Consider the following 27,270-nt stretch of genomic DNA (forward strand, 5'->3'; position numbering starts at 1 on the left):
ACTGTCTACAGCACATTAGCGTACAATATAGAGAAAGAAGTTAAATTGAAAAATAATCATAATATGAATATTTAAACACAATTTTGAAAATGGTGGCCGTTCATTTCGATACAGGCCTCAGTTCTTTTGTACATATTATCGCACTATAGACTATTGCATCTAATTCCAATTGCCAGTTTCGTCCTTCGTACTAGTAACTCATGTTGAAATAATTCTGTACCTACTCTACGTACTGTAAATTCAATCTTCACTTCTGCCAGACCCGAAAATATAAAATTACTCAGACATGCTATCTACTGTCCGTCCAAGTGGTTATGCCGCAGGATTGTAGACGTGACAGTTAATTACTTAACGAGGCCCTTTTATTTAAATTAAATTAAACAGCTGTATAATATTACGTAAACTTCCAATTCCTAAGGGGAATTAATGTTTTCAGAAAAGAGCTAAGACAGCCCAGCTATTACAGAGGGTCGAGCAGAAGCAGGTGGGGGAAATCGGGATGCGACGTAGGCAAACGGACAGTACCTGTGCGAAAATATGATTCAATATTGAAAGTTCTTTCGTCACTGGAAAACGCGAACATATTTCTGGAACGTACTATACTCAGTAACTCAGTACTGCTTACTATCTGCGGTCTTGGTTCTGTGTGGAGTTGGAACTTCCTTAGTAGAAGGGGTGGGAGTGAAGTACATTCAAAAACTCAGGTACAATAAAAATTGAAGTAAAAATAAAATGATGTCCCTGTACAACTAAAGATAATTGACACGGTAGGTTCGCTGCGTGCTCTACGTGGACGGTCTGTCTTACAACTCCGCAACTATTTTGTATGTGATTAGTAAGTACGCAAGGTCAAGTGACGTCATCCATACTTCGTACAGGTAACTTAACATTCGCTTCTGTCGTGTTATGGGGCTAAAAATGAATGCTCTAATAATGACTAAAGAAAAAGAAAATAAAGTAAGAACAATGTTTGTTGTGCAGTCTTATACTTTAATAGTGAGTGCCTTTTAGCACAAAGTTGTGTCGAACTCGTGCGCGCCGCTGCAGACTTGAGAACGGGAACAAGGTTAATGAATAAAAACCCTCACTAGGCGTACGTAGTTCTGTAGTGCATACACGCTACACTGGACACGTTTTAGAGGGCACTTCTATGAGAGACCCGGCTTCCTGGATACATGACGTTGAATGAACAAAAGAACGCGCAAAACTAAAAAAGCAGCTCGGAAACAAGACAAAGCGTAAAACAGATGTGAACGGCTTCTAAAGTCATTACTGATAAAGAGTAAACACTGTGTTTGAGCTTTTGATTATTATGCACGGCGCTTTTAAAAGCGTGGGCGGAACTGCATGTTGAAAAGTTGGGACAGTTTTAAGCTATGAGCTATTTAAGGCGTTTTAGACTCAGTCATTAGTTTCATAAATCATTTTAATTGCTTTCATACTTCCTGTCAGCTGGTTTGTCACTGAATTCCCAGCTGAAAGTGCTTTCCGAGCCTCAACAGAATATAAAATGACATTAGATTGTATTATTTATTTTATCGAAGTGTATCTTTGTAAGCTACATACATCACAAGTTGCATCAGTATTTCGAGTCAAACGTAAAAACAAGCAATTCTGAATTTAAACCATTTGTTTTAATACCCACACCAAAAATTTGCCTTGAATTTTTCTTTATTTAATAACTGCATCCTTTTATAAAAAAAATTCTCAAATGAACTTACAAAATTATCTTTTAACAAGTGTATGATGTCACTAACCTATTTCTACAGTATTTTGTGTTTCTTTTATCTTCTTCAATTCCCCTTCTTTTTCAGCCCTCTTATTTTTACCTGTAACATTCTTACACCTTTCCGTTTTTCTTCCTCCCAGACTCCATCTTTATTCTTTTCTACATTTCTTTCTTTATCGTTTATGACTTCCTTCTTTATTCATTCCTTCTTTTATTTACATATTTCTTTCATGCTTTCTTCATTATCCCCTGCGATCTAATTTTCATTTTTATACCGTTCTCAATTGTTCCTTTCCTTCCTTACATTATTATAGTCTTCTTTCTTCCTCTCTTTTCCCATTCTTTCTCCTCCCATTTCTTACATTTTTCATTGTCACTGTCTTTCTTAGTTCGTTAATTCATCCCAGTCTTCTTTCTTCCTTCCATTTGAAATTATTCCTCCACTCACTTCTACCTTCTCCTTAGTCACTTTTCTACCTCATTTCCTTCATTTCAGTCTTCTTTCTTCCTTCCTCCCTCCTTTCACTTCTTTCTTCGTCTCCCTTCTTTCTGATTTTCTTTATTCCAGTCTTCTTTTTACCTTCTTTCCTTCTTCCTTTCTTTCTCCTCTCACTTCTTCCATTCTTCTTTCTCTCTTGTCTTTCTCGTTTTCCTTATTTCAATCTCTTCATTTTTCTTTTTGATATATGATATGACATGACATGACATGATATGATATGATATGATATGATATGATATGATATGATATGATATGATATGATATGATATATGGTATATGATATATGATATGATATGATATGATATGATATGATATGATATGATATGATATGATATGATATGATATGATATGATATATGATATGATATGATATATGATATGATATGATATGATATGATATGATATGATATTTATTAGTCAAACAGCATTTATCATGTCATGGTGTACCTTCACATCCCTGTATTTAGGAAATACCATAACTCGTCATTACATTTTTGCCATCACATTACTTTTTCTCATCGTCTACTTATCTCTCCTGTGATCCTATTGTTAAAATCATGAATTTTTTCTACTCAACAGATCAAACACCACTTTTGTTCTCAACTATCCCCTCCGTTTACGTATTGAAACAAACCACATTACATTAACACTATTGCCCGTGACTCTTTACTACATTCACACTATTACCCTTAATTCTTTACTATATTAACACCATTTTTCTTTACTCTTTACTATCTTAACAATATATCCTTTACTGTCTACTATATTAACACTATTCCCCTTTATTCTTTACTTTATTAACGCTATTCCCCTTTGCTCTTTACTACCTACGTTAATATCATTCCCCTTTACTGTTTACTATATTACCCTATACCCCTTTACTCTTTACTATCATAACACTATTTCCATTTACTAGGTTTCAAAACATTCGTCTTAATCCCTATGCCTTCACACCCATCCCTTGCTTACCTTATTTACTAGTATATCCATTTTTTCCCATTAATACTTTCATCCATTAATACTTTCCATGTCTCTGGATCAATCTTTTCAGCACTGTTCACTTCCACCATATTTCTCTTCTGCATTGTTACTAATTTTTTCCGTTACTATTTGTTCTGCTACTGCACTCACACTTTCTTCACTTGTTTGGTCTTTTTATTTCCGGTTTCCCTTCTTTCTTACTTATATTTTCACTTTCACCTTCTTTTCGATTAATTCTGATTTATATTTCTGTCTTGCCCTCTGCCTATTTTTTTTTTCTAATTTTAACGTTTTTTTCTCTCCGCTCTCTCTTTTTATTCACGTCTCGAACTCTACGCGGTGGAGGTAATTAAAATTAAATCGCATTAATTTAAGGAATACATTATATTGTTGTATAATAATAGTTCTGATCAATGAATTAGCTTTCGCTTACTATTCACATTTCGTGAAGCCAACATAGCTAATGAAAAGCGGAACGCAAGCTGGATTATGCTTCGTGACTAGTATCCAGGAAGCCGTGGTCACAGCAATGGATGTTAATTTCAGTATACTGCACCTCCCCCCCGCACATTGAGCATGCCAGGCACAACGCCCTGCCCGAACAGACGACCTTTGACCTGGACAGCACCTTGCAGTATCAGTGCTACCACGGCTACGTCACTAACGGCTTCCCCAGAGCCAAATGCTTGGCCATAGACGGAGTGGCCTCCTGGTTCGGCCCGGACATCTCCTGCGAGCGTGAGTATCATCCATCACACATTGTTGTGGCTTGTCATTCATCCCTGTTGGTATTTTCAGTCTTTGAGAACTTACAGTAGATTAAATGTAATTTTGGGAAAATACTCTTAGATGAATAGTAACATACACAGTGTCCATAAAGTTCCAGTATCATTATAATGAACCATTGCTCAGAAAACACATGGCATAGAGCAATACGGTTTTTTTGCAACACCTTTTACACTTCTCAAAGTTTTGTTTTCATTCAGAGCTCTTCCACATGTGCATCTTCTCGTTGCCCTCGGCTGTCTAGACCAGGCGTCTCAAGGCCAACGCATGAAAGTTGTTACAGAGAGCAAATGTAGATAGCATAGTCAGCAGAAGAGATAAGCGCAATACCCGAAGATAGCCGATCGTTGATTCATGTTACAAGCATGAGCGAGCTAAGTTGTAACTGTCGCGGGAGAAATGCCACAAAGCTGTACTTTTGAGTTGTAATGTCACAATAGACGGTTATTTTCGGAAGGAATAAAATTTCTTAAATAGTTTGCAATAATAATAATAATAATAATAATAATAATAATAATAATAAATTTATTTTCTAATGATACATGAATGAGTAAAAATAAGACATCCAAAGCATGAAGAACCATACATGTTACGTAATTATTTAAGCACAAGGAACTGGCCACCTTACCCCATTATCTCCTGGCCTGGTTGTCTTTAAGTGGTGCCTTGTTGGTATCACTTGTGAGGTTCAGACCTGTCTTCGGACAGTTGACTAAACAACAACAATACTTCATTTTTCTAGTAAATGGTTTTTGGTATCTCTCTTTTTTTTAAATTTACACTATATTTAAAGAAATAAAATCCAATTAAATAATAACAAAATTACAATTAAACTTGTTGGTTGTTAAAGTACGTATTTTTATGATACGTCAATATTAATATATTAATTACAATAATAGTTAAATAATATAGATCGTGATGTTTTCAATAATTAAAAATAACCAAAACATCTTAGAAATTCACAAACAATCTTAAATCTGGTCTCAAATTCTTTTCTCAAGTCCGTTAGTACTTCATTATATTTGTTACACTGGTCTTGATTCAAATTAGCTAACAATTTTAGATTAATAAAGTGATGTTACCCACTGAAACTTGCGACTCCCACAATTTCATTTTTCCTATAAAAGCTTATTTCTTCATACATTTGCGGTAATAAGGACATCCTTTCCTCGGAGATGAACACAACATCGTAGCGGTTGCAGATATTTATTCAAACGTCGCGGTCAATGACGTCATCCGGAGATACACGAACTGCTCATGCATCTTGTTCCACTTTTACATTAAAAAATAGACAGGAGGAAGTGCTCCGAGGAGGCCCTATTGAGACGTCTGGTCTAGACGATATTCCATCTCTATCCATAAATTGGAAAAAAATCATATTAAAGAAATTACCCCCAAACTAAATTCAGCATGTTTTGCTATTAGATCTATGCAAAAGATAGTAAATATCAATACCTTAAAAACAATATATTTTGCATACTTCCACTCGGTAATGAGTTTTGGAATAATATTCTGGGGAAATTCCACAGATAGTAACAGTATATTCCTACTACAAAAAAGAGTAATTAGAATAATAGTAGGTGCCAAATCTACAGAATCGTGTAGGACTATTTTTAAAAAACTACAAATAATGTCAATGGCTTATCAGTATATCTTTTCATTAATAATCTTCCTCGTATGTAATCGTGAAAACTTTGTAACTAATTCAACAGTTCATAGCATAAATACACGTCAAAAATATGACTTTCATACTCCATCGGCAAGTCTATCGTGCTATCAAAAAGGAGTGCGTTATATGGCAGTAAAAATTTTAATAGCCTCCCTATCGATATAAAAAATGAATCACAAAACAAGATTATTTAGGGACAAATTAAAGCAGTACCTAATTTCTCACGCCTTCTATTCTGTAGTTGAATTCATGACATTCAATAACGCTTCATGAAATTGATACTAAAACTTTGTGTTGTACTAGTAGACTATATTGTAAACCTCTTCTGTATTTATATATTTCAACTAGAATGTGCCTATAAATTAAGATTTTATAGTAGTATTAAGTTTTTTGACTTGTTCCATATTCTAGCTGTGAAGAAATGTATGAATACCATGGAATGTTAATAAATACAATACGATAAAAAGCGTTGCAGCATAGCAACATCAACTGTTTGCACAATTTCAACTATCCTTCGGCGAAGTGTGACAAAATCAGGAACAGAAGTTTCGTACACACGATGTTTGACGTACCCCCAAAGGAAAAATGCAAGGGGGTGATATCAGGAGAGCTGATTTGGCTGCAAAGCATGGGTAATTTGCAATTTATATGCTTGAAGATGTAGCCGCTTATGGAGGATCTTATGGGTGGTTGATTTGGGTATATGCAGTTCCCTTGAAGCACGACGATCGACTTCTGAGGCTATGTTGAAATGCAACTTGCACATTGTCGACAGTTTGTTGAGTCGCAACTGGTCGTCCACTCCGTGGCAAGTCCTTAAGGGGAGAGGATGGTGTTTTTTTAAACTTTTTCCCTATTTAGTGTAAAATGTTAATTGTTTGTATGTAGAGAGCTCATAGCTTTGGCAACTCAACCAAATAAAATTATTTTGAAAAAAAAAAAAAGAATTATTTGGGGGCCCAAATTTGAAAAAAAAAATACCCAACGCAGGATTGTACTAAAACCAATATATCTAAACCGTTTTTAAAGATAGATTCGAACAGTTTTTTGCAATGTATTTTCAAAAGCATGTTCTACAAACTGTCTATAACAGAATTTTGATATCAGTCCCTACGTTTGTAAAATAAACATTTAAAATTTAATAACAATTTTCTGATTTCCTTTCTTGCAAACAAACGGACGTATTTTTAAAATGAAATCAATTAACAAAATTCTGTTACGGAGAAAAGTTTCCTAATAGTCTAAAGAATGTGAGTTCTAAGTTTCATGCATGTATCTTTAATAGTTCAGAATTTATATCCATTTTTGTCTGGCAATGTAGCAAAAAAAAAAATGAAGTTACTGGAAACCGATAAAAGCGGGCGTGTGATTTAAAAATCCATAGCTCAGGAAGTTTAAAAATGACGTCTCAACATCCGATAAGGGCACAAATACCCACAAAATGTTATGCAGTGCATTCCACACATATCAAAGGGTATTTTAAAGAAAAAGAAAAATTTTTGAAAATTTAATTTACCGGAAACAACAATAAAACTGGGCGGGTGATTTAAAAATCCATAGCTCAGGAAGTTTAAAAATGACGTCTCAACATCCGAAAAGGGCACAAATACCCACAAAATGTTATGCAGTGCATTCCACACATACAAAAGAGTATTTTAAAGAAAAAGAAAAATTTTTGAAAATTTAATTTACCGGAAACAACAATAAAAGTGGGCGGGTGATTTAAAAATCCATAACGCAGGAAGTTTAAAAATTGCGACTCAACATTCGATAAGGGCACAAATACTCACAAGATGTTATGCTATGCATTCCACACATATCACAGAGTATTTCAAAGGATTTTATTTTGAAAATTTACTCATTTTTCACCAAAAAATACCATCCTCTCCCTTAACACTACCAGTCTATTGAAAGTTCTTGACCCATCTCATTATGGTGGATTTGGAGGAAAATTTCTTCCATATTGCCGGCGGAATTGTCATTGAACAGGTATTGGTGATTTACAATCAGTATACCACCACATATTAGACCTTCTCCACTTGTGTCGTCATTGTCGTTTAATTAAAATCAGTAAAAAGAATGCAAACAAAACTTTGAGAGATACAGAACATGTTGCAAAAAAAAACCGTATGTGGTTTCTGAGCAAAGATTAATTATAATAGTACTTCAACTTTTTGGACACGGTATATTATCTACAAACTGCCCCCCCCCCCATCTAGAATAGTCCTTACGGACTCAGTATACTCTCAAAAAAATATTCATATGTAAACATAAGTAGTGAATAATAAAAAAAGAAACAAAGAAGAGGGCATGAAACAATACAGTTGCGTTAATGTGGCACCATATGATTGATTATGATTAGACAGGATTTTATTAACAATATTATCACAATGCCATCCCTCAGAGATGTAGGCAGAGCAAATTCCTGTCGAAATTCTTCGAAAAAATCTGGATAGTGCCTCGAGCACCTATGAATAAGCAGAATACCTCAACGTGGATTAAAGAATATTCAGCTTGAAATAGTTAATTGTAGATTTATAGATCGACTTCTTCTCGTAGTGGACCTCGGCTGACTGATGACATCTTACTTCAAAACGTATCGTAGGGTCCACAATGGTGCCCTGTTAGTCTCAGCATTGTACGTTAAAATGTCTACTCGTCTTGTTGATCCATTTTCAGCTAGACAGGATATTTCTTCTTCTATTATCCAGTACAACAGTAATATAATATAGCTCCTCTGTAAAGCTTCTAAAACTTTAAATACGGCTTAAAATATCTGTTATCGATTTTATTAATTTGTCCTACAGAATAATATCTGTGATATTGACAATTAATATTTGAGGAGAAAAATTCGCTCCGGCGCCGGGGATCGAACCCGGGTCCTTGGTTCTACGTACCAAGCGCTCTGACCACTGAGCTACGCCGAATTAAATCCACAGCACCGGACCGAACCCGTCAGGCCACAAAGGGAAACAACGAAGGAGAGGAGTTCGGTCCGGTGCTGTGGATTTAATTCGGTGTAGCTCAGTGGTTAGAGCGCTTGGTACGTAGAACCAAGGACCCGCGTTCAATCCCCGGCGCCGGAGCGAATTTTTCTCCTCAAATATTAATTGTTAAAATATCTAGACAATTTGCGTTTCATAATTAACGTAACTATAGCCGTTGCTACAGAGGAAAAATTGCATTTTTTAAATTAAATTATATCTGTAGAAATATGTATCTCATTTTATTCTTCAGACAATTGAAAACTTTCTATTTATAATTTACTACTTCTAAATTGTACATTTTCTTCGCTATCTTCCTCCCAGTTCTACTTTATCATTCTTTCTATGCCTATTTTTTTACTTTTCGCTAGACTTCGAAGTTGAGGCACCAGTCGGGGCTATACAGATTAACTGATAGAGGAGAATTGGGTGGGGATGGGGGAACAGACGAGGGCTTGTTTACTTTTTCCGTCTTCTATCCATTGTGCTATCTGTCTAGATACGGTTGACGTTGAAGGTTTCGTAGGCACTAGCACTGAATTTGGGACTTTTGATACGACGTGAAGTCGAAAACGAAATGCAATTGAAAGAAATGTTTAAATATATATTATTAACTTTCTTCCAAAATAAAATACAGTAAAATGAAATAAAACTTTACAAGAAGAGGCAAAATATACCATACCTGCAGGGGGGGGGGGGGAATCGGCCTTAATTGTGGACTAAAAATTTATAACATGATTTTGAAATTTAAAATATACAGATTATAAATTATTAAGAAATTATAACATGCATGAATTCAAATTAAAATATCAGGAGATATTTAGAATACATAACTCAAATTAATGTTAATATATACACACATATATATCGCCAAATCACAAGATATATATTTGACTGATATATTTTTATGATTATTAGAGGAGACAAATTCGCTCCGGCGCCGGGGATCGAACCCAGGTCCTTGGTTTTACGTACCAAGCGCTCTAACCACTGGGCTACGCCGAAGTTCAATCTACTGCACCGGATCGAATCCTTCTCCTCTAGTGTTTTTACCTTTGTGGCCTGACTCCAAGTTCGACATATTACATTTGTACCTCTATTCATTAAAATAATATCTTCTGAAACCCGACCATGACTTTTGGGACACAGTGTAGCACATCATGTAGGGATTATCCGCTGTTACTAATAACAGTAAATTTTGTATTTACGAAAAAAAAAAAAATATTTGACTGCAATTCACTGTAGTTATGTCCGGAGGGAATGAAATTTCCGTTGAGGACTGGGGGAATTACTGACGAAGAATTCCTGTAAAACAGAGAACCGAACTAGTATTCAGCTAAGTAAAATGTAAAATAATATAAACACAGTCTAGTATATACAGTTGCGAAGCTCAATACGTAGTAAATATGCAAACATTAGATAGTTGCTCACCACTAGGGTCGCTAATATCGCCTCATTACAGGCAATGCAAAATAGTACCGTCACAGTCTATTGTTTCTAGCACCCTCAAAACTCAAGCTTCGTGATTATAATAGTAGACTGTGGTATAAATATTTTCGTAATGTGCTTGCTAGCGAGATCTTGTGGTCCACCCGCGGACATTCCACACGGCTGGCATGGCGAGGAGTGCTACACCTACGGGTGCCGGGTCACATACCACTGCGCTGATGGGTTTGAGCTGGTGGGACGCCCGGACCGCCACTGTCAAGCCGACGGAACGTGGAGCCCCAAGGAACTGCCTGCCTGCGTGCGTAAGTTGCATGCTATATTATCTCTGAAATGCTAAGTAGTTTGGACATAAACAATACAGATCTTTGAAGAGTTGCAATTTATTAAAGTCTGAAAATAGTTCCCGATTACTTAGGTTAAAAATACTGCTTTATGAACCGTGTACTCGAAACATTTACAATATACAGTGTGTACCAGAAATACGGCTATAAGTTTGATTGCATCGTGTGATGACTAGAGCCCGACTTTTATGTAATATGAAAATGAGAAATATGTACAAAGCTAAAAATGGCAAAATATGTAGATAAATATGTAATAAATAAAAATATATGTAATTTAAAATCTAAGCTTTATTAAGATGTATTTTTGCACACTAAAAAAAATGACAGGTGCACATGTAATTCAACCTCATTTAATTATTGTTTTGAAAGCGCAATTAATAATTAAATATTTTTCCATATTTTCTGCTGTCATTGATCGTCTCGTCAATGGCAACCATACGTAGGAATCATCAAGTTCAGCCCCAATCGTTTCCATTGTGTCAGTGTAGCAGGAGTTCAAATAATTTTTCCGGAGTGTTGATTCATGTGAAATACTGAAGTTGCAGTATTTGCGTAGGAATGCTTGAAGCTTTGGAACTCCAAGTTTATACCATGATATATTTGCAGCAACCATTGCCATGCAGAAAAGTTTATTAAATTCATAGATAGAAGACGAAGAATGTTTCAGCACCACTTGTGTAAGAAGAACTCGTTTCTTTTCGACGGAGCACGTTTTTTATTTCTCACATGAAATTCAATTTTTAAATGCTGTTCTAATTGTGACTTCACGGAGCATCCAGTGCGTTTATCACACATTTTGCACAGCACGATTTTACCATCGTAGTAGAGGAATCGTCAATTGAAATCCAGTCTTTTAACTTGGATGCGAATGGCAGTAGACTAGCTACTTGTATCACCTGATGTCAAAATAAGCTTCTCAAGAAAACAGAAAAAACTATTGTTTTCTTTTAGAGCAACTGATTGGGGGTGTTTGTGCGAAACGGTCATACCCACAGGGTAACTTTCAGTCTTTCCTTCACCGCGTTAGCAGTACAATGACTCACCTTTCGCATTGGTATTTGTTCCTACTTTACCGTTACTTCTTAAGGGATATACAAACTATTAGCATTGCAAAGAGATGTCCATTTTTTTTACAGAATACGTTATTTTTTTCAATTATTAAATTATATTTATGCACTAGAGACGAAGGGATAAGCTTCATAAAGAATTTTGAAATGTATAACTTAAGAATTAAGTAGAGGGAAAATTGGTGAAAAAAATATATATTCTTTCAAAATATGTGAAAATATGTAATATATGCCAAAATATTTATTATGCACCAAAATATGTAAAAATATATAACTTAAAATTTCGGATTGATATGATTCGCCGACATTTTAGCTTTCCTTATAGCTACATATATAGGAACAAAATATGTAATTACATAAAATCTGGCCTCTAATTAAGACAGTATTATTGGTACAGGAAATATGACATTACAGTTGGAAAGGCAATTCTTCAAATTAAACAAGTCACTTACAACAATACTAACCAAGTCACTTTATTGCATTAAACTGTTCACTACTCACATCCAGCATAATATTGACTATGCTTTGGGAAGTCATTCATTGATTTATGATTCATGTACATTGGAATAGTTCGAATTTCTTCAATTGCTATTTTCAGCGTGTCGATGTCTTGCAGTTTCCGGGCATAAACCTTCTCCTTCAACTAACTCCACAACCAATAGTCACAGGCTATGATCAGGGGAACGGGCTGGCCATTCTGTCGGTCCTCTTCTTCCCAACCACCTGTTTTGTAAATCACCATTCAAAATTTCCCTCCGCGATAGCACAGTGAGGAGGCGCACTGTCCTGCTAGAATAAGCAATGTTCTGTTCAGCATTTTGCATCACTGGCACCACAATTTCATTAAGGATATCAAGTACCGATCAGCATTAACAGTCTCATCCAAGATTCCTAACAATCCTTCCCATGAAATCGTAGCCCAAACTGTCACTTTTCCGCATCTTAAACGTGTTTCTTCAATAACTTGAGGATTCTCTCTAGCATAATAATGACACTTGCGTCGATTAACATGTCTGTTCACATGCAAAACAGCCTCAGGAGAAAAGTGTAATTGTCTTAACCAATGTTCGTCGTTTGCACATTTCCATACAACGAATTCACACAATTCCATCCGCATATTAGAGTCGACCTCGTTAAGTTCGTGGGCACGAATTGGCTTGAAGAGATGGTACTTCTCACGTTCCAAAGCACGAAACACACTGGCATGACTAATATCAAGCTCACATGCAATTTGATGGATATATTCTGTGGGCTAGTGTCGAACACTTCCAGAATCCCTCCCGTTGTTGTTGCATCCGTGCTCTACTGAGAGGTAGAGATGGGGAAAAAATAACGTAACGGTTATTTTGGAGCAGTAACGTAACAGCACCTTGGAATACTACGTTCCAAAATACGCTAGTATGAAATGCTTGGGGTTACAAAATACTCGTTTCACTTTGGAACTACATTATGACAACGCCTGTTCCACAGAATGGAACATGTTTGGCACTATTGAAAGCAGTGGCGCCAACTATTGCAAAACACTGGGTGGGCTCAAATATTTGTGGTATAAGTTAAATAAATGTCATAAGTATAATAATAACACGATAAATTATTGGGTGGGCTCGGATCTCACGAGCTCATATAAGTTGGCGCGTCTGTTTGAAAGCAGAATTGGAAATCCTTTCGTCGCACTGAAAGAAAAATGTTGCAATCTAAAGTGAAAGATAAATAGTAAAGTTATGAAGAGCCTCTTCAAAAATGTACACATTATCTTGAAACTAATGTTACTGAGTATAGGATTCTATCAAAAAATTATTAGCATAATGCCTGTATTAGAGTATAGTAACTACATTGTGAATTTTATCAAGGGAGATGAAAATATATAGGTTATGTTTTATTTACAAATATTTTACAATTTTAGTTTCATTACCAATTCTTGAAATTAAACTAAATTCTGTTGAAATATGACTATTGTCGAAGTTTTTTATTTACAGAACTACAACGGTAAATTTTCATATTTCATTACAATGAGATTATTACTCTTCATGACGGTATTAATATGAATTTTAGCACGATCGAAATGATTATAGCTTTTATTTACTAATTTTTGGAGACATTGAACGCTTGAGCTGAGCAGAAGAGAAAGAATAGGTTAGGTTTTATTTACGATTGGGATCCACTTCGATTTCGTGACCAATAAAATTTACAAATAATTTTAAATTGCATTACATTTCCTGCTTCGAAACAAACCTGATCTACGAATTCAATTTGGCGTTAGAAAACGTTTCTTTTCCACGAATTCACATCTCGGCTCACTATGACATCATACTGCATCACATGGCATACAGGGAAGTATGTGATCATTTAGCGTCCTAAATATCACTGTTATATTAGTATTACATACTAGTCGTACGTGCGTTCCAAAATACCACTGTTACATACATACTAGTAGTACGTGTCTGTTTCATCAGATACTAGTCAACAATTGAGACTTGAAAGCAATGTGAAAATAACGCTCAATGGGTTGCTAGCCAGAGAGGTACAATTGGTGGGGTTTCCTCTGCATATGACATTTCAGTTATAGTGGAGTACGACAAGGCTGTGATCTTTCACCACTTCTGTTCATTGCATATAATTATATAAACAGAATCGTTCAAGATTGGCGACAGACACGCCATGGATTTATTCCAATTAATCGAAATTTGCGGCTTGATGCTTTACTTTTCTCTGATGATCTAGTTCTCATAGCATCAACTGAAGATGATTTACAATATTCAGTACACAATTTAAATATGGTCAGTGAAAAATATAACATGGAAATTAATATTTAAAAAACAAAAATCATGTCATTTTGTGGGAAATTCCCTGTACCAAGTAAAATCTGTTTGAATAATAAAAGAATAGAAAGAGTAAATAGGCTACTTTCACTTACCTTGGCTATACACTATCACCTTATGATGAAGGAGATATTGCTGAAAAAATATGTAAATATAATAAAACAATGGGGATCATTAATAAAATCATGAAACCTTCACTAGTACAAAGACACACAAGAACAGGCTTGTATAAAACCTTAGCACAGCCAGTATTAAGCTATGGTAGCGAAGCGTGGACTGTGAAGAATAAAGATGTCAGTAGAATAACAGCAAGTGAGGTAAGGTTCATGAGAGCAACAGCTGGGTATACTCGCTGGGATCATAAAATAAATGAGGACATAATGCAAGAACTTCAAATAGAACCCATTATGCAGTTCATCAGCAAATATCAACTTCACTCGAAGTGTCATCTCGAACGAATGGATCGATGCAGAATTCCAAAAGCACTGTTTCATTACCATCCGCATGGCAAAAGATCTCTAGGTCGTCCGAAGAAGAGATGGACTGGAAATTCTAGTTTGAGACCTAACAGATCACTCGGCCTAATACTTGTTAGGAAGACGACGACGACGACGACGACGACGACTAGTCAATAGTGCGGTTTCAAGCTATACTATACAGGATGTTTCAAAAATACGGGGCATAATTTCAGGTATGTATTTCCCACATGTAGACAATCAAAATAGTTCATTACAACATGTGTCCGGAAATGCTTTATTTTCGAGTTATGGCCTTCACAACATTGAAATTCACCGGAACCATACCTCATGTTTTAGAAGACACTCCACTGATCAATTGTCAACACATTCACTTCTTGCATGATGGCGCTCCTGCACACTTCAGTTGTACGGCTCGCCGGTACTTGGATCGAAGGTTTCCTGATCGATGGATAGGTAGAAGTGGCCCAATTGCTTGGCCTCCACGCTCACCTGATCTGAACCCTCTCGATTTCTTCTTGTGGGGCCATTTAAAATCATTGGTTTATTCGTCTCCGGTGCCTGATTTGGAATCCCTTCGGAATCGAATTGTGGCATGTTCTGAGGACATACGCAATACTCCTGGAGTTTGGGATCGTGTTCGCAGATCAATGAGACATCGATGTGAGGTCTGTATTCAAGCAGGAGGTGGACATTTTGAACATCTTCTGTAATGACAACGACCTGCGGAAAGCAAAACGCTCCGGTGAATTTCAATGTTGTGAAGGCCATAACTCGGAAATGAAGCATTTCCGGACACATGTTGTAATGAACTATTTTGATTGTCTACATGTGGGAAATACATACCTGAAATTATGCCCCGTATTTTTGAAACACCCTGTATAACGTCTTTGGTTCCAAGATACCACTGTGCACCTTGTAGTTACACAAAACTTACATATGGTACTGTTATTTGGAACCTAGTATTTTCAAGGAACTGGAACAGTTGGAACCGTTACGAGAAAATAGCTTTTCTCATCTCTACTGCGAGGTCTTCCAGCAGGTTTTCCTTTCTGTGTGATTCCCGTTGCCAGCTGTCGTTTTCTCCACAGTCGACAGCTGCAATGTTACGTTAAAATCACGTCTCGCCAGTCTTGCCACCTCACGATCTTTATCGTCCATTATTGCCAACGCTGCAACTGTAATTTGCTGTTGCATGTTCATCGCCATCTTGACTAATGACGTAAGCTCAGCATTGTTGTAGTGTGGTATTGCTGTTTTTTAAGAATTGCCTTCCCAATAATAATGTCGTATTTCCTGTAACAATAACACTGTCATCACACAATACACTCAAACGTATAGCCGTATATCTGATACACCCTGTATTATAAGTGTTAATAATGTTATACGAGTACTTCATTGCATGAGTCAATGTTTAGGATCGAAACGAGTTTCGTAATTTTGACGAGTGCAATATTCGTATAACATAATAAACGTGTTCCATATTATGATATTTTTGTACAACATTATAAAACAATAAAAAATTTAAATGGCATTGAATTTGTAATGATGGGTAGTTTGATATCATGATCTATGAAGAAAGAGGTTGCTATGACAGCAGTGATGTTGAAATATTATTGCACGACAAATCGTTTTATAATATTAACATCATGGCTCAAGTTATATCATCATAATAGAAGTCATGATGTTTTGATTGGCATGATAATATTTTACGGCTCTGGTAAAATAATGACATATTATGCTATAAAGATAAAAACTGTTTATAATCCTGGAGTACAAAAAAAGTATAGGCCTATTATGCAAAATTCCATTAATAAAACTTTTCCTGGTTTATTAACTTTCAAAGAAATTGTTTATGTCCCTGGATAGTAAAAACGTTGCATGCTCTACAGTTGTTATAATTACAATATAAAAATTTAGAAAATACTTATAAGTGCAATCATATATATTTTACAGGGTGAACAATAATTATGGAATATTGTTAATAACTTCTTAAATTTTAATTTTACGAAAAGAATTTTATATAAAACTGTTGTAGATAAACCATACAATATTATGCCAATGTTCGAAAACAGTTAGTTATTCAAACATGCAGGGTGTGACAGTAAAACTTTTTTTTGAATAGCACCCTATATTAAAATTTACATATTCCGGATCTTATTAAATTTTACGTATGAATGCGTAGAAATTTTACCCATTCTCCCGTTTCTTGTCTCTTAACAATTTATTAAACTTGTTTCGTGGATTTCAAATTTGAGACAAATAGGCAGTGGCGTAGCATGAAATTTTGAGCAGGGGAAGCTAACTCAAGTTGTCTTTCATGCAATATGAGAAAACGTATTACAAAAATATATAGTCTTAAAATAAATAGTAGTCACTGTCAAGTCAGCAGTCGAAGATTGGTTGAACCTCGTAAGTAACACCAATAAGGCATGATCTCAAATGGTACGTAGTAAAATATGATTTCACGGTTTACACATCAAATAGACACATATAGTGTAACACTAGCTCACTCCCTGTCATACTTAGAGAAATCACAATATTAACGGTCAATAGATACAGTATTAGTATCATTACGTAAGTATGCGTGTGTCTTTTGGTTGTGTCCTTCATTAACAGCAAGGGAGTCGGTCATTTGTTTTTTAGATCCCACTTTTGTTCGTAAGTCAGTCTTGATAATAGAATTGTCTTAAAAAATTCAAGTAAATTGGTGTCAGGAACTGTTATTTCACTCATTATTTATTATATCAACCATAATGCACACTAACACTTCAACTGAACACAACTCACGAAAAGGGATAACTCGGAAACTACTTATTATCAATGTAAAAGCTAGCTTCTTGCGAGCCTTGCGACCAGGGTAGTTTAGTTAGAAAGGGATGGAAAATCTGCGGGGTGGACTACACAGAAGAAACCAGTCTGCTTGGAAGCTGGTGTGTGCAGGCTTCTTGTTTACTGCTGCATCACAAATCATCCTGAGCTGCCGCATAACAATTTTTAACGCGTAAATATAAATTCTATTAAAATTAATAAATAATTTTGTCCATAGACTGCAGGTTTATTATGAAATTATTATTAACTGGGGAAGCTGAGCTTTTTAGCTTACATTGACGCTACGCCACTACAAATAGGTATGTAAAATCATGCTGGGAAGCCATAAAACTAAACAAAACACTATAACTAACCAAACTTTATCATAGATACTCAAAATGAGAACCATTCACAGCCAAAAAATATCTCAGTCTTTCTCGAAAATAGTTCATTGTCTTCCTCACAGTTACATGACTGATCTGTTTCATCTCATATTTACAGTGGACTGTTTTCGTGATAGACTGAGATATTGTTTGGCTGTGAATGGTTCTCATTTTGAGTATCTGTGATAAAGGTTAGTTAGTTATAGTGTTTTGTTTAGTTTTATGACCTACTCAACATGATTTTACATACTTATTTGTCTCAAAAGTTTAACATAGGGTGCCATTTAAAAAAATTAGTTTACTGTCACACCCTATATGTATGAATAATTTGTTTTGAACACTGGCATAATATTGTATGGTTTATCTCCGACAGTTTTTGTATAAAACTTTTTTTTTTTTTTTGTAAAATTAAAATTTAAGAAGTTATCAACAATATTCCATACTTATTGTTCACTCTGCATGTATTAAACATGTCATAAATTCGTATGTGGAACAAGAGTCTCAAATGAAAAACTACTTCCATAGAGTGTTGTTACATTCTGTAGAATTACTTGAAATTAATTTGTACAGTATATAATTGTAATTTCGTGTAAATTTAGCTACGAGACAAATTAATTTAATCTGCAAATACATTAATGATTTTATATAGAATCATTATGGCAGAAATAAATAGATATAAATAAATAAATGAAAAATGAATGAATGAATGAATGAATGAATGAATGAATGAATGAATGAATGAATGAATGAATGAATGAAGAACACGAATGGATGTATAAAAGAACGAATGAATGAAAGATGAGCACGAAAGGATGAACGAACAAAAAGAACGAATAGGTAAAAAAATGAAAGCACAAAAAACTAAACATTGTACGAACGAATGGAAAAATAATTTAACAAGAAAACGGTTGAATATCTATTGAGTAAAAAATGTACAAACGAGGGAATGAAAGAACGAACTATTGAAGAAAGTAATGCAAAATTAGACGAACAAACTAAAAAATGAGCAAACAGATATAAGGATGAGAAAACAAATTAAAGAATAAAACATTGAAGAAATTAATAAAGAATTAGGAAAAGAATCAATTGAACTAAGTAATGATATAATAAATAAACAAACAAATGAAAAATTGAATAAACATACGAAAGAATGAATAAACGAATAGATGAATGAATGAATTAATTAATGAGTGAGTGAGTAAATGAAACAAAAGAAGGAATGAATGAACGAAGGAAGAAACGAAAGGAAAAGGAAATGACTGAATGAAGAGACGAAAGAAGGAAGGAATGAATGAATGAAGAAACGAAATAAAAAATAAATAAATGAATGAATGAACGAATGAAAAAACTAAATGAAGAAGAAACGAAAGAAAGAAGAAACGAATAAATTAATTAATGAATGAAGAAACGAAATAATGAATGAACGAACGTGAAACGAATGAATGAACGTTTGAAGAAAGGAAATAATGAATGAATAAACAAAGAAACGAATGAATGGACGGATGAAGAAGCGAAATAAAGAATGAAGAAACGAAAGAAAGAAGAAACGAAATAAATAAATAATGAATTAATGAACCAGTGGACTAACGAAAGAAGAAACGAATGAGTGAGCGAGCGAGTGAGTGAGCGAGTGAGTGGATGGATGGATGGATGAATGAATGAATGAATGAATGAATGAATGAATGAATGAATGAATGAATGAATGAATGAATAAAGAACGAATGAAGAAATAATTTAAAAAGTAAATTAAAGAATGAAGAAACGACTGGAAAAAAATAAAGAATGAAGAAACTAATGAAAATTGACTAGACGAATGAAGGAATGAAGAAACGAATGAAAAAATGAGGAAACGAAATGAAGAAACAAATTAAAAAAATTATTAATGTAAGAATGAAGAAACGAATGAAACAATGAAGACAAATGAAAGCATGAATGAACGAATGAGGAAAGGAATGGAAGACTGAATGAGCATATGGACAAAAATCGAAAGAATAAATGAAGAAATAAATTAAAGAATGAATGAATGAACGAATGAAGAAGCGAATGAAAGAATGAATGAACAAATGAAGACGCGAATGAAGGAATTACATATGAATTGTGAAACAAACGAATGAACCAAAGCTTAGATTTCATGTAAATTGAGACAAGTTTCTAATTTTACATTTTTATAAATGACACGGTTTCTAGTTTGCATCGTGTTTGAACGAACTATCCAGAAGTTAGCTGTAACACTAGTTTGGTACTCTTCAGCTCTTGTTCCTGCACATAGCTTTTTTTGTTGGTGGTGTTGTCGTTTGCGTGTGCTGTGGTTACAGCCGTGCAGTGCCCACCCCCTGAGAACCCGAACAACGGGAAAGCCATCTACACCTCGTGCAGCTACAACTCCGTGGTGTCGTACGAGTGCAAGTATGGCTACACGCTGGTGGGAGAGCCCACGAGGAGGTGCGGAGCGGACAAGCGGTGGTCGGGAGTCATGCCACAGTGCAAGGGTGAGTCACCCTCCTTGCATGCCCGTGTCTGTAGGTTGCAAGGAAAACACGACTGGTTTGTATGCACATTCTTAGTTCATGTCTTCACTTGTATTTATGGCTTTGCAAAAATATACACTTGTGGGCAGTGAATACCGACGTAGTCTTAGAAAAGCGAGTGTGACTTGTGCTGTTTGGGCTGATTATTACCTGTTTGGCCGTTTGGGGATATTCCGAGGGTTGCCTCAACTGCTAGTAAACCCATTGCGAATCCTTGGTCCGAGTATTTCCTTATCACCAATTCTTTCTGCGAAATTGATACAGCGTCGTTAAAAACCAATCAATTATATGAACGATTGTTATTAGTGTTGTGGGATTTAATCGATTAATCGATCAATTTCTATTGTATGGTTAATCGATCAAAAATATTTAATCGAATAATCGAGTCGATTAAAATTAATCAGTTATAGTTGATATTAATTATTATTTTGTTAATACAAACTGATACTAAAAATTCCGACAATATTTCTCTCTCGGAAATTGCTTACTTAAAAGCACAATAGTACTGTTATTTTCTAACTGTAAACCAGGTTGCGTAGGATAAATCTTTGCACAAACACTTCAGAAAGAGATGGAGATATGAGGACAGTGATCTAGTCTACCTCTATTGAAAGTTGAAACACAATACGAAACTTATTAAGTTTTATGGTTTTCCAAGAAAATTTCCAACTTGTCAGCTCATCTTCCTAGCATATGAAATACATACTTTTCTGGGATTCGTCCCCCTCATCCCTTATAAAACAGCCATGTCTACACTGTGTGCAAGTGAGAGCGTAACTATCTTCTTCTCTATCTAAAATCTGGTAATTCGATTACAATAGGGGCCAGTCTTCTGTTTCGACCGCTGTAGTTTTGCAGTTGCAGTTTCTGTATTGAGTTTGTATTATAAAGGTTGTGTGTTTAGTTTGATAAAGAAAAAAATCAGTTTCCTGGGGTTTGTGAAAAGTGTAAACTCCATTATATCATATGAGAATTTGAGAGGTAAACTCGGTGAAACGTTTGGATTTAAATTGAACGATCGTGGAGAAGTGCTTGACAGAAAAAAAGTATTTTTCGTATTTAGTGATGCAGAAAACATTGTTACTAAACGTACAGCGGCACTTAATTCGGAGCATATGAATGCATTCACATGTTTAAAATCATGGATGAAGCAGTATTAACTAGGTGAGTCTTCATACTTTTTGTTATTTGTGTTTGTCTCAAAAGTTCGCGGAGAAATTGGCAAATAAATTATAAGCTTCATAATAAATATGTTAGTAAATAATTAATAATAATAATAATAGTTACAGAAATTCATTTTACTTCGATTGTTGTCATAACCCGAAAGGTATTTTGAAAAGATGGAATAAAAATTGATGTATTCTTAATATAGTAGTACACTTCTAGGTGATTAATAATTAATTTTATTAATATTAATTTGATCCGAACAAATATAACTTTTCGTTCTGACAGGGAATTTTAAAATTTTACATATGTTCGGATTAAAATTCTGCACAAAACTATAGTCCCGTCGCTCTAATTTCCGGCAGCCAATCACGTTGCAGGTCGGCTACATTTAAACGTGTGCGTCTTGTGATTCGCTGATAAAGACGTCATGCATTTCCTAAGGCTGAATAAATACTTAATATAATCGCCCGCCATTTTGGCTCTTTCGTTGGCGTTCGCAGAAAGCACACGAGGACGTTAATTGCCGCTCAATTATTTGCTGAATTACAGTGCGTTTGATTTATTATCATAGGAGCTACGACATGATAATGTTTAATGGTGTGACAAATAGATTCCTCGTATGGTAGCTCGGCAACGAAAGAACAAAAATGGCGAACGATACTACCGACCTAGACTTTATAGAGCCTTCACTTCCTAAGACGTAAGCAAAAAGGAGGAGTCACGCCGGGAATAACAGTGTCACGACTAAAAAAAAATATTTTCATCATTTATTATCATAATACACTCTTCTCTTAAATTGACTGATCATATTGGGAATTAAATCAATGGCTTTCCCAAAACACGCTATGAAATGTTTCACATAAAACAATCTTAAATTTAATTGTGTAGAATTTTATTCTTTATAGAAAAAGAAAACGAAGTTCATAAGGCTGCATTATCAAGCTCCAAATACAAAATTAAAAAGTTCATTTTTGAACACTGAAGCAAGATTGTTTAATTTATTATTATTGTTATTTTTTTGCTCATATAATATAGCAGATTCTGTATTTAGTATATTATATATATTCATCCAAACTTGCATGTGTAAAATTGCCGGTAATTTTATTTACCAGAGTTGACAGCCCTACTGAGGCCCTCGTAATTGCGCTCGAGTGGCCAAAATTTGTATAAGCACTTCTTTTGATATTATTAAAATGGTGGAAGAAAAAAAAAACTTTTTATCTGCTCCCATGAAAATGTTTGCTTTTGAATCTTGGTAGCAATCCTCCTCTATGTAGGCAACAAGGCTCGCAAGACTGTCCACAAGTAGCATATATTTAGGCGCTCTTGTTTACTGCACATGCGCAATGCATTATATCTAGAACTTAGTAAAATTAGTTGGCCCAAATTTTGTTTCTGGGTCTAAATTAGTTGGTCCAAATTTTGTTTCTGGATCTAAATTAGTTGGCCCAAATTTTGTTTCTGGGTCTAAATTAGTTGGCCCAAATTTTGTTTCTGGGTCTGTAAAAATGCAAGGTAGCAAGAAAATACTGAAGATATTCTAAGTATAGTGCCTAATCCTGTTTTTGAGAATTATTACGCAACGGTATTCAAATTACCCAGGTAAATAAATATTTCCAACATGGAATTATTTGGTTAGTAACTTACCTGACTTGAAATCCATTCACTTGCATGCCAATTTAATAAATTTCTGCATGTGTATATTTTTTATTGTGATTTGAGCATGATTTTTTATATTCTTTTGTGTGTGATTGTCGTTATGTAATATATATTTTACTCTGTAGTAGCATTATGTAATACAACATGCCTGCACTTAGATGTTTGTATCTCATAATGCTGGCACTTAAGGAAATGGTAGTTATGCACATTTAGTAACAAAACCTGCATGTGGTATCACCAAGTTGAATGAGAAACATGAATTATCCAGAGAACACAGCATGATTGTTCTGGAGAATTCATTTGCCTTAACCTCGCAAAGAAAACAACAGACAATACGAATAAATGATTTGAGATATTTTTCTCCAGAGATCTGACAGCATGCCAACATTAATTAAGCATGTGATTCGGGTAAATTCCTAATATTTCAATATTTGGTTACCACACTACAGGTTAACAAAGGGCTTGATTTTGGAATGACTAGCCTTTCGCCTTTCCAAATCAAACACCTTTACAATCAATCTTTTTATCCCTTTATTTCTGTGTCATTTATTTAAATTTTTCTCTTCATGCTTATGCTTCTTTAAATATATATTTAATATACTTTATCTTTGATATCCTTTCAAAATTATAATAACTTTTTATTTGTTTGCTATTCTGAATTAACATCTCAGTAATGTATTTTTTTTCACTGGCGTATGCCTGTTGAATGTTTTGGCATGTTTTTTGCTTCTAAAGCCTTAGCATGATCTAAAATGAAACGGGATGTGTTTTCTTAAAGTCTTTTACTTAATTCCTCTTGCTGTCATGTGTTTTTAACTCTCTCCGTGGTAACTACACTCGTCTCTCTCTGTCTTACATATCTTCGTATTGTCTGTGTTCTTTCCGGGTTAGAGATAAACTGCGGCCACCCCGGCCCCCTGTACAATGGTTGGCTCGAGAATATCGAGGCTGGAACTGGTCTTGGGGCCAGTATAATCTTCCGGTGCCATGAAGGCATGAAGCTCATAGGGAAGACATCTTCTGTTTGCCAGATAGATGGACACTGGCGGTACCCACTGCCCTTGTGTCTTGGTGAGTAATAGAACACACTTCTCACTGAAGAAGTGGTGGTAAATAAATGGAAGATTTCAATAGTTCTCAATGTGTTAGAGTTATTTCTTGTCCTCCTGAGGTAGTTGTACCAACAAGAAAGGTTCACCAAGTGATAATGGATTTTCGCAACGATTTTTTCTCCATATGTTCCATATGAAATAAAAAACCTCTATATAAATTTCTACATCCGGAGAAGGCCTAGTTTTCGAGATATGTGCGTATTCCGAATCTCACTGGTGAGCAATCCGATGGCATCACGGTGTTCCGAATTCCACCGATGACGTCATTGATGCTCCACCCGTGTCGCACCGGTGCCATCAGCTTGCAGAGGTGGTGGCAGTCTCCATCAGCCGCCATCAGTGAATCTGATTGGTTCTTGTATAGGGCGGGAATTAGCAGACGAATGACATCGTGCACTGTTGTGTCATGGCGGTGTGTTCTGGTGTATTGTTTGTAATGAGCACAACGTAAAAACAATATGTTAATGGCTTATGAGCGAACATGTCAACGGACCCGTTATTACTACCGGTTCAAGAAATAAATTGTTTATGCTATCTTTTCTTTGAACGAGATGGGAGTACGAAAATTTCGCAAAATTTTGCTAGCGTAGCACAGACAACAACTTGTACAGTCGCCATGACAGCCATCGATCCTTCCAGCAGTTTTGTTCCTTATTTCGCTGCAACGTGACCTCATTGATGCCACTGGACCGGTGAGATTCGGAATACGCTGTATGATTTTTTCAAAATAATTGCTTGACACCCATATACTCGTATCTCCATTGTCGTTGCTAAGAAGTTGCACTTTTGTATTACTGTAAGGAAATATGGGCTTTTTCGTAAAAAATTAAAACAATTCTGCTGAGTGCCGTGGGACACCCTTGTTTTACGATTAGACGTAAGGTAGGCAGATAAAAAAAGAGAGTTGAAGGTCACGTATACTAGTCTGAACGAGTCTCCCGCACCATTCAGTGCATAGACCAATCATAGCTTTTTTTCACACGTGTGTTAGCTTCATTTTCAGTTTAATAAGTGTACTGTATATCATAACAGAAAATCAGTGAATGAAAAGGAATACGAACTAAAGGATTATTTTCAAGATAAGAGCAAAATCTCGGTTGTTATAATAAATAGATATTGACATTTTTATTCCGGGTTTGAATTCTTTAAAATATAATTCTTCGTTTTCAGGAATAATTAATTATTTTGTCCAAGCAGAGTCAGTTGATGTCGATATTGATCAAGATTTACAACTATTAAGCAGTGGTGATTCCTCGGGGGAGGGAAGGGAGGAACGTCCTCCTCACATTTTCTTCTTTTGAAAGTAAATACCAAATAAAATATGTGCCTTGAAATTCGAGGAAGATTCGATAATTTTTAAGTTCACAGCTATAAGAAAAACTCGGTTGATCGAGCTTTAAACGACGCGCGCTCATGTGCTGTAGAAAACTGTGAGAAAGATGCGAGATTGTCTGTGTGGAGGAAAGGCACTCCATTCCTCCTCTACTGCAGTTAACACACATAAACAACAGCGCACTAACGGCTAGAGAAAGAAGCAGAGTTTTAAAGTAAGTAAATGAACGGCGAGGGAGGAAATCCTCCTCTGAATCGGTCATGGGCGGGAAATAGAAACCGACTGGTCGTGCAGCAACCTCTTTCATGGCAAATAATATGTGAAATTATACCAAATCCTGGTAAAATTAAAATATATACTTCTGCAGCAAGCTCGCTACCGCTGCCACCTAACGATGTTGCATTCAACCGGACTATAACACATCTAGGAGGAGGTACAACAAAAACAGTTTTAACGCAACGCTATAAAAGACACCATGTAAACTTTTTTTTAATTATAAATCAAAAATATTATTCATTGCACTTTATATAGGCTATTATTCATGCTTTGAAACTTTCGTGGATATTTGAAAGTTAAAATCGGGTTTATGTAAAACAAAGAGGAAGTAGTTCTACGTAGTTGGCCCCTGAAATTCACTTTTATTCATTGTTTACTAGACAGGGCAACAACCAAGTTGTCAGTTTTGTACAAATATATTTGAAACTGAAAGTAGGTACTCCAAATTACATCATTTTTAACATAAAAAATTAATCGGCCACCGGCAGTTTTGATAGTATGACTTTACAAGAACTGACATTTTTCAAAAGCATGTGATACTGAACTTGTAAAATGTACATGTGGCAATACAGACCACGTGGGTGGGTGCAGTGTTCTCGCTTTCCTCAGATTATTTTCCATTCCTATTTCCATTTCCGTAAAACGGTTCCTGTTACGAGTTAGTAGCTAGTCTCTTCCAACACGTGTGATGCTGTAGTGTGCTCGAAAAATGCTACGAGGTTGTGAATTTTCTTGTAATTGTTAATTTGCGCAATTATTCAACAATGAATGGAAGTGAAAACATAATATATTTTGGACAATTTAGGAAACTCAGTTTACAAGAACAGATTATTGCTATATAGAAGGGAAGGCCAACCCCAACACTACCTGGTCTTACACAGTGGCGGCTCGTGCCGGATAAATTAGGTGAAGGTCAATAGAATTCTAGGTAATTTCCTGGTATCGTTATATAGCCGTGACGTCGCGAATGCTTTTGTAACCTATACGATGGTCATATTGAATTAATGTAATATATTCACCATTTTCTTAAGTTTTATGAAAAGCACAGCATATAAAATAAACAAATTTTCAACATTTTCGGAAGCTACGTCCCCTTAATCCCGAAGAATTCACTGTCCCAGCAAAACTTCCGCACAATACATACCACAACATAATAAAACAACCACAAGTCCACATGACATAAAAAAGACAAAATCTAACAC

At 35.3% G+C, this 27,270-nt stretch overlaps 1 protein-coding gene across 13 annotated transcripts in view; it reads left to right on the forward strand.

Annotated features, from left to right (window-relative positions):
• Window positions 1-27,270, forward strand: part of Hasp (Hig-anchoring scaffold protein) — a 797,842-nt gene that overhangs the window by 663,441 nt on the left and 107,131 nt on the right. For 11 of the 13 annotated variants that reach the window (XM_069820307.1, XM_069820300.1, XM_069820301.1 and 8 more), the window contains exons 5-8: window positions 3,755-3,946; window positions 10,222-10,398; window positions 20,300-20,482; window positions 24,239-24,418. In XM_069820307.1, the coding sequence (XP_069676408.1) occupies window positions 3,755-3,946; window positions 10,222-10,398; window positions 20,300-20,482; window positions 24,239-24,418 (732 nt within the window). The remainder of the gene's footprint in view (window positions 1-3,754; window positions 3,947-10,221; window positions 10,399-20,299; window positions 20,483-24,238; window positions 24,419-27,270) is intronic. The other 2 variants (XM_069820302.1, XM_069820309.1) reach the window with 2 other exon arrangements.

This window comes from Periplaneta americana, chromosome 3 (genome assembly GCF_040183065.1).
Source record: "Periplaneta americana isolate PAMFEO1 chromosome 3, P.americana_PAMFEO1_priV1, whole genome shotgun sequence".
Lineage (NCBI taxonomy): Eukaryota > Metazoa > Arthropoda > Insecta > Blattodea > Blattidae > Periplaneta > Periplaneta americana.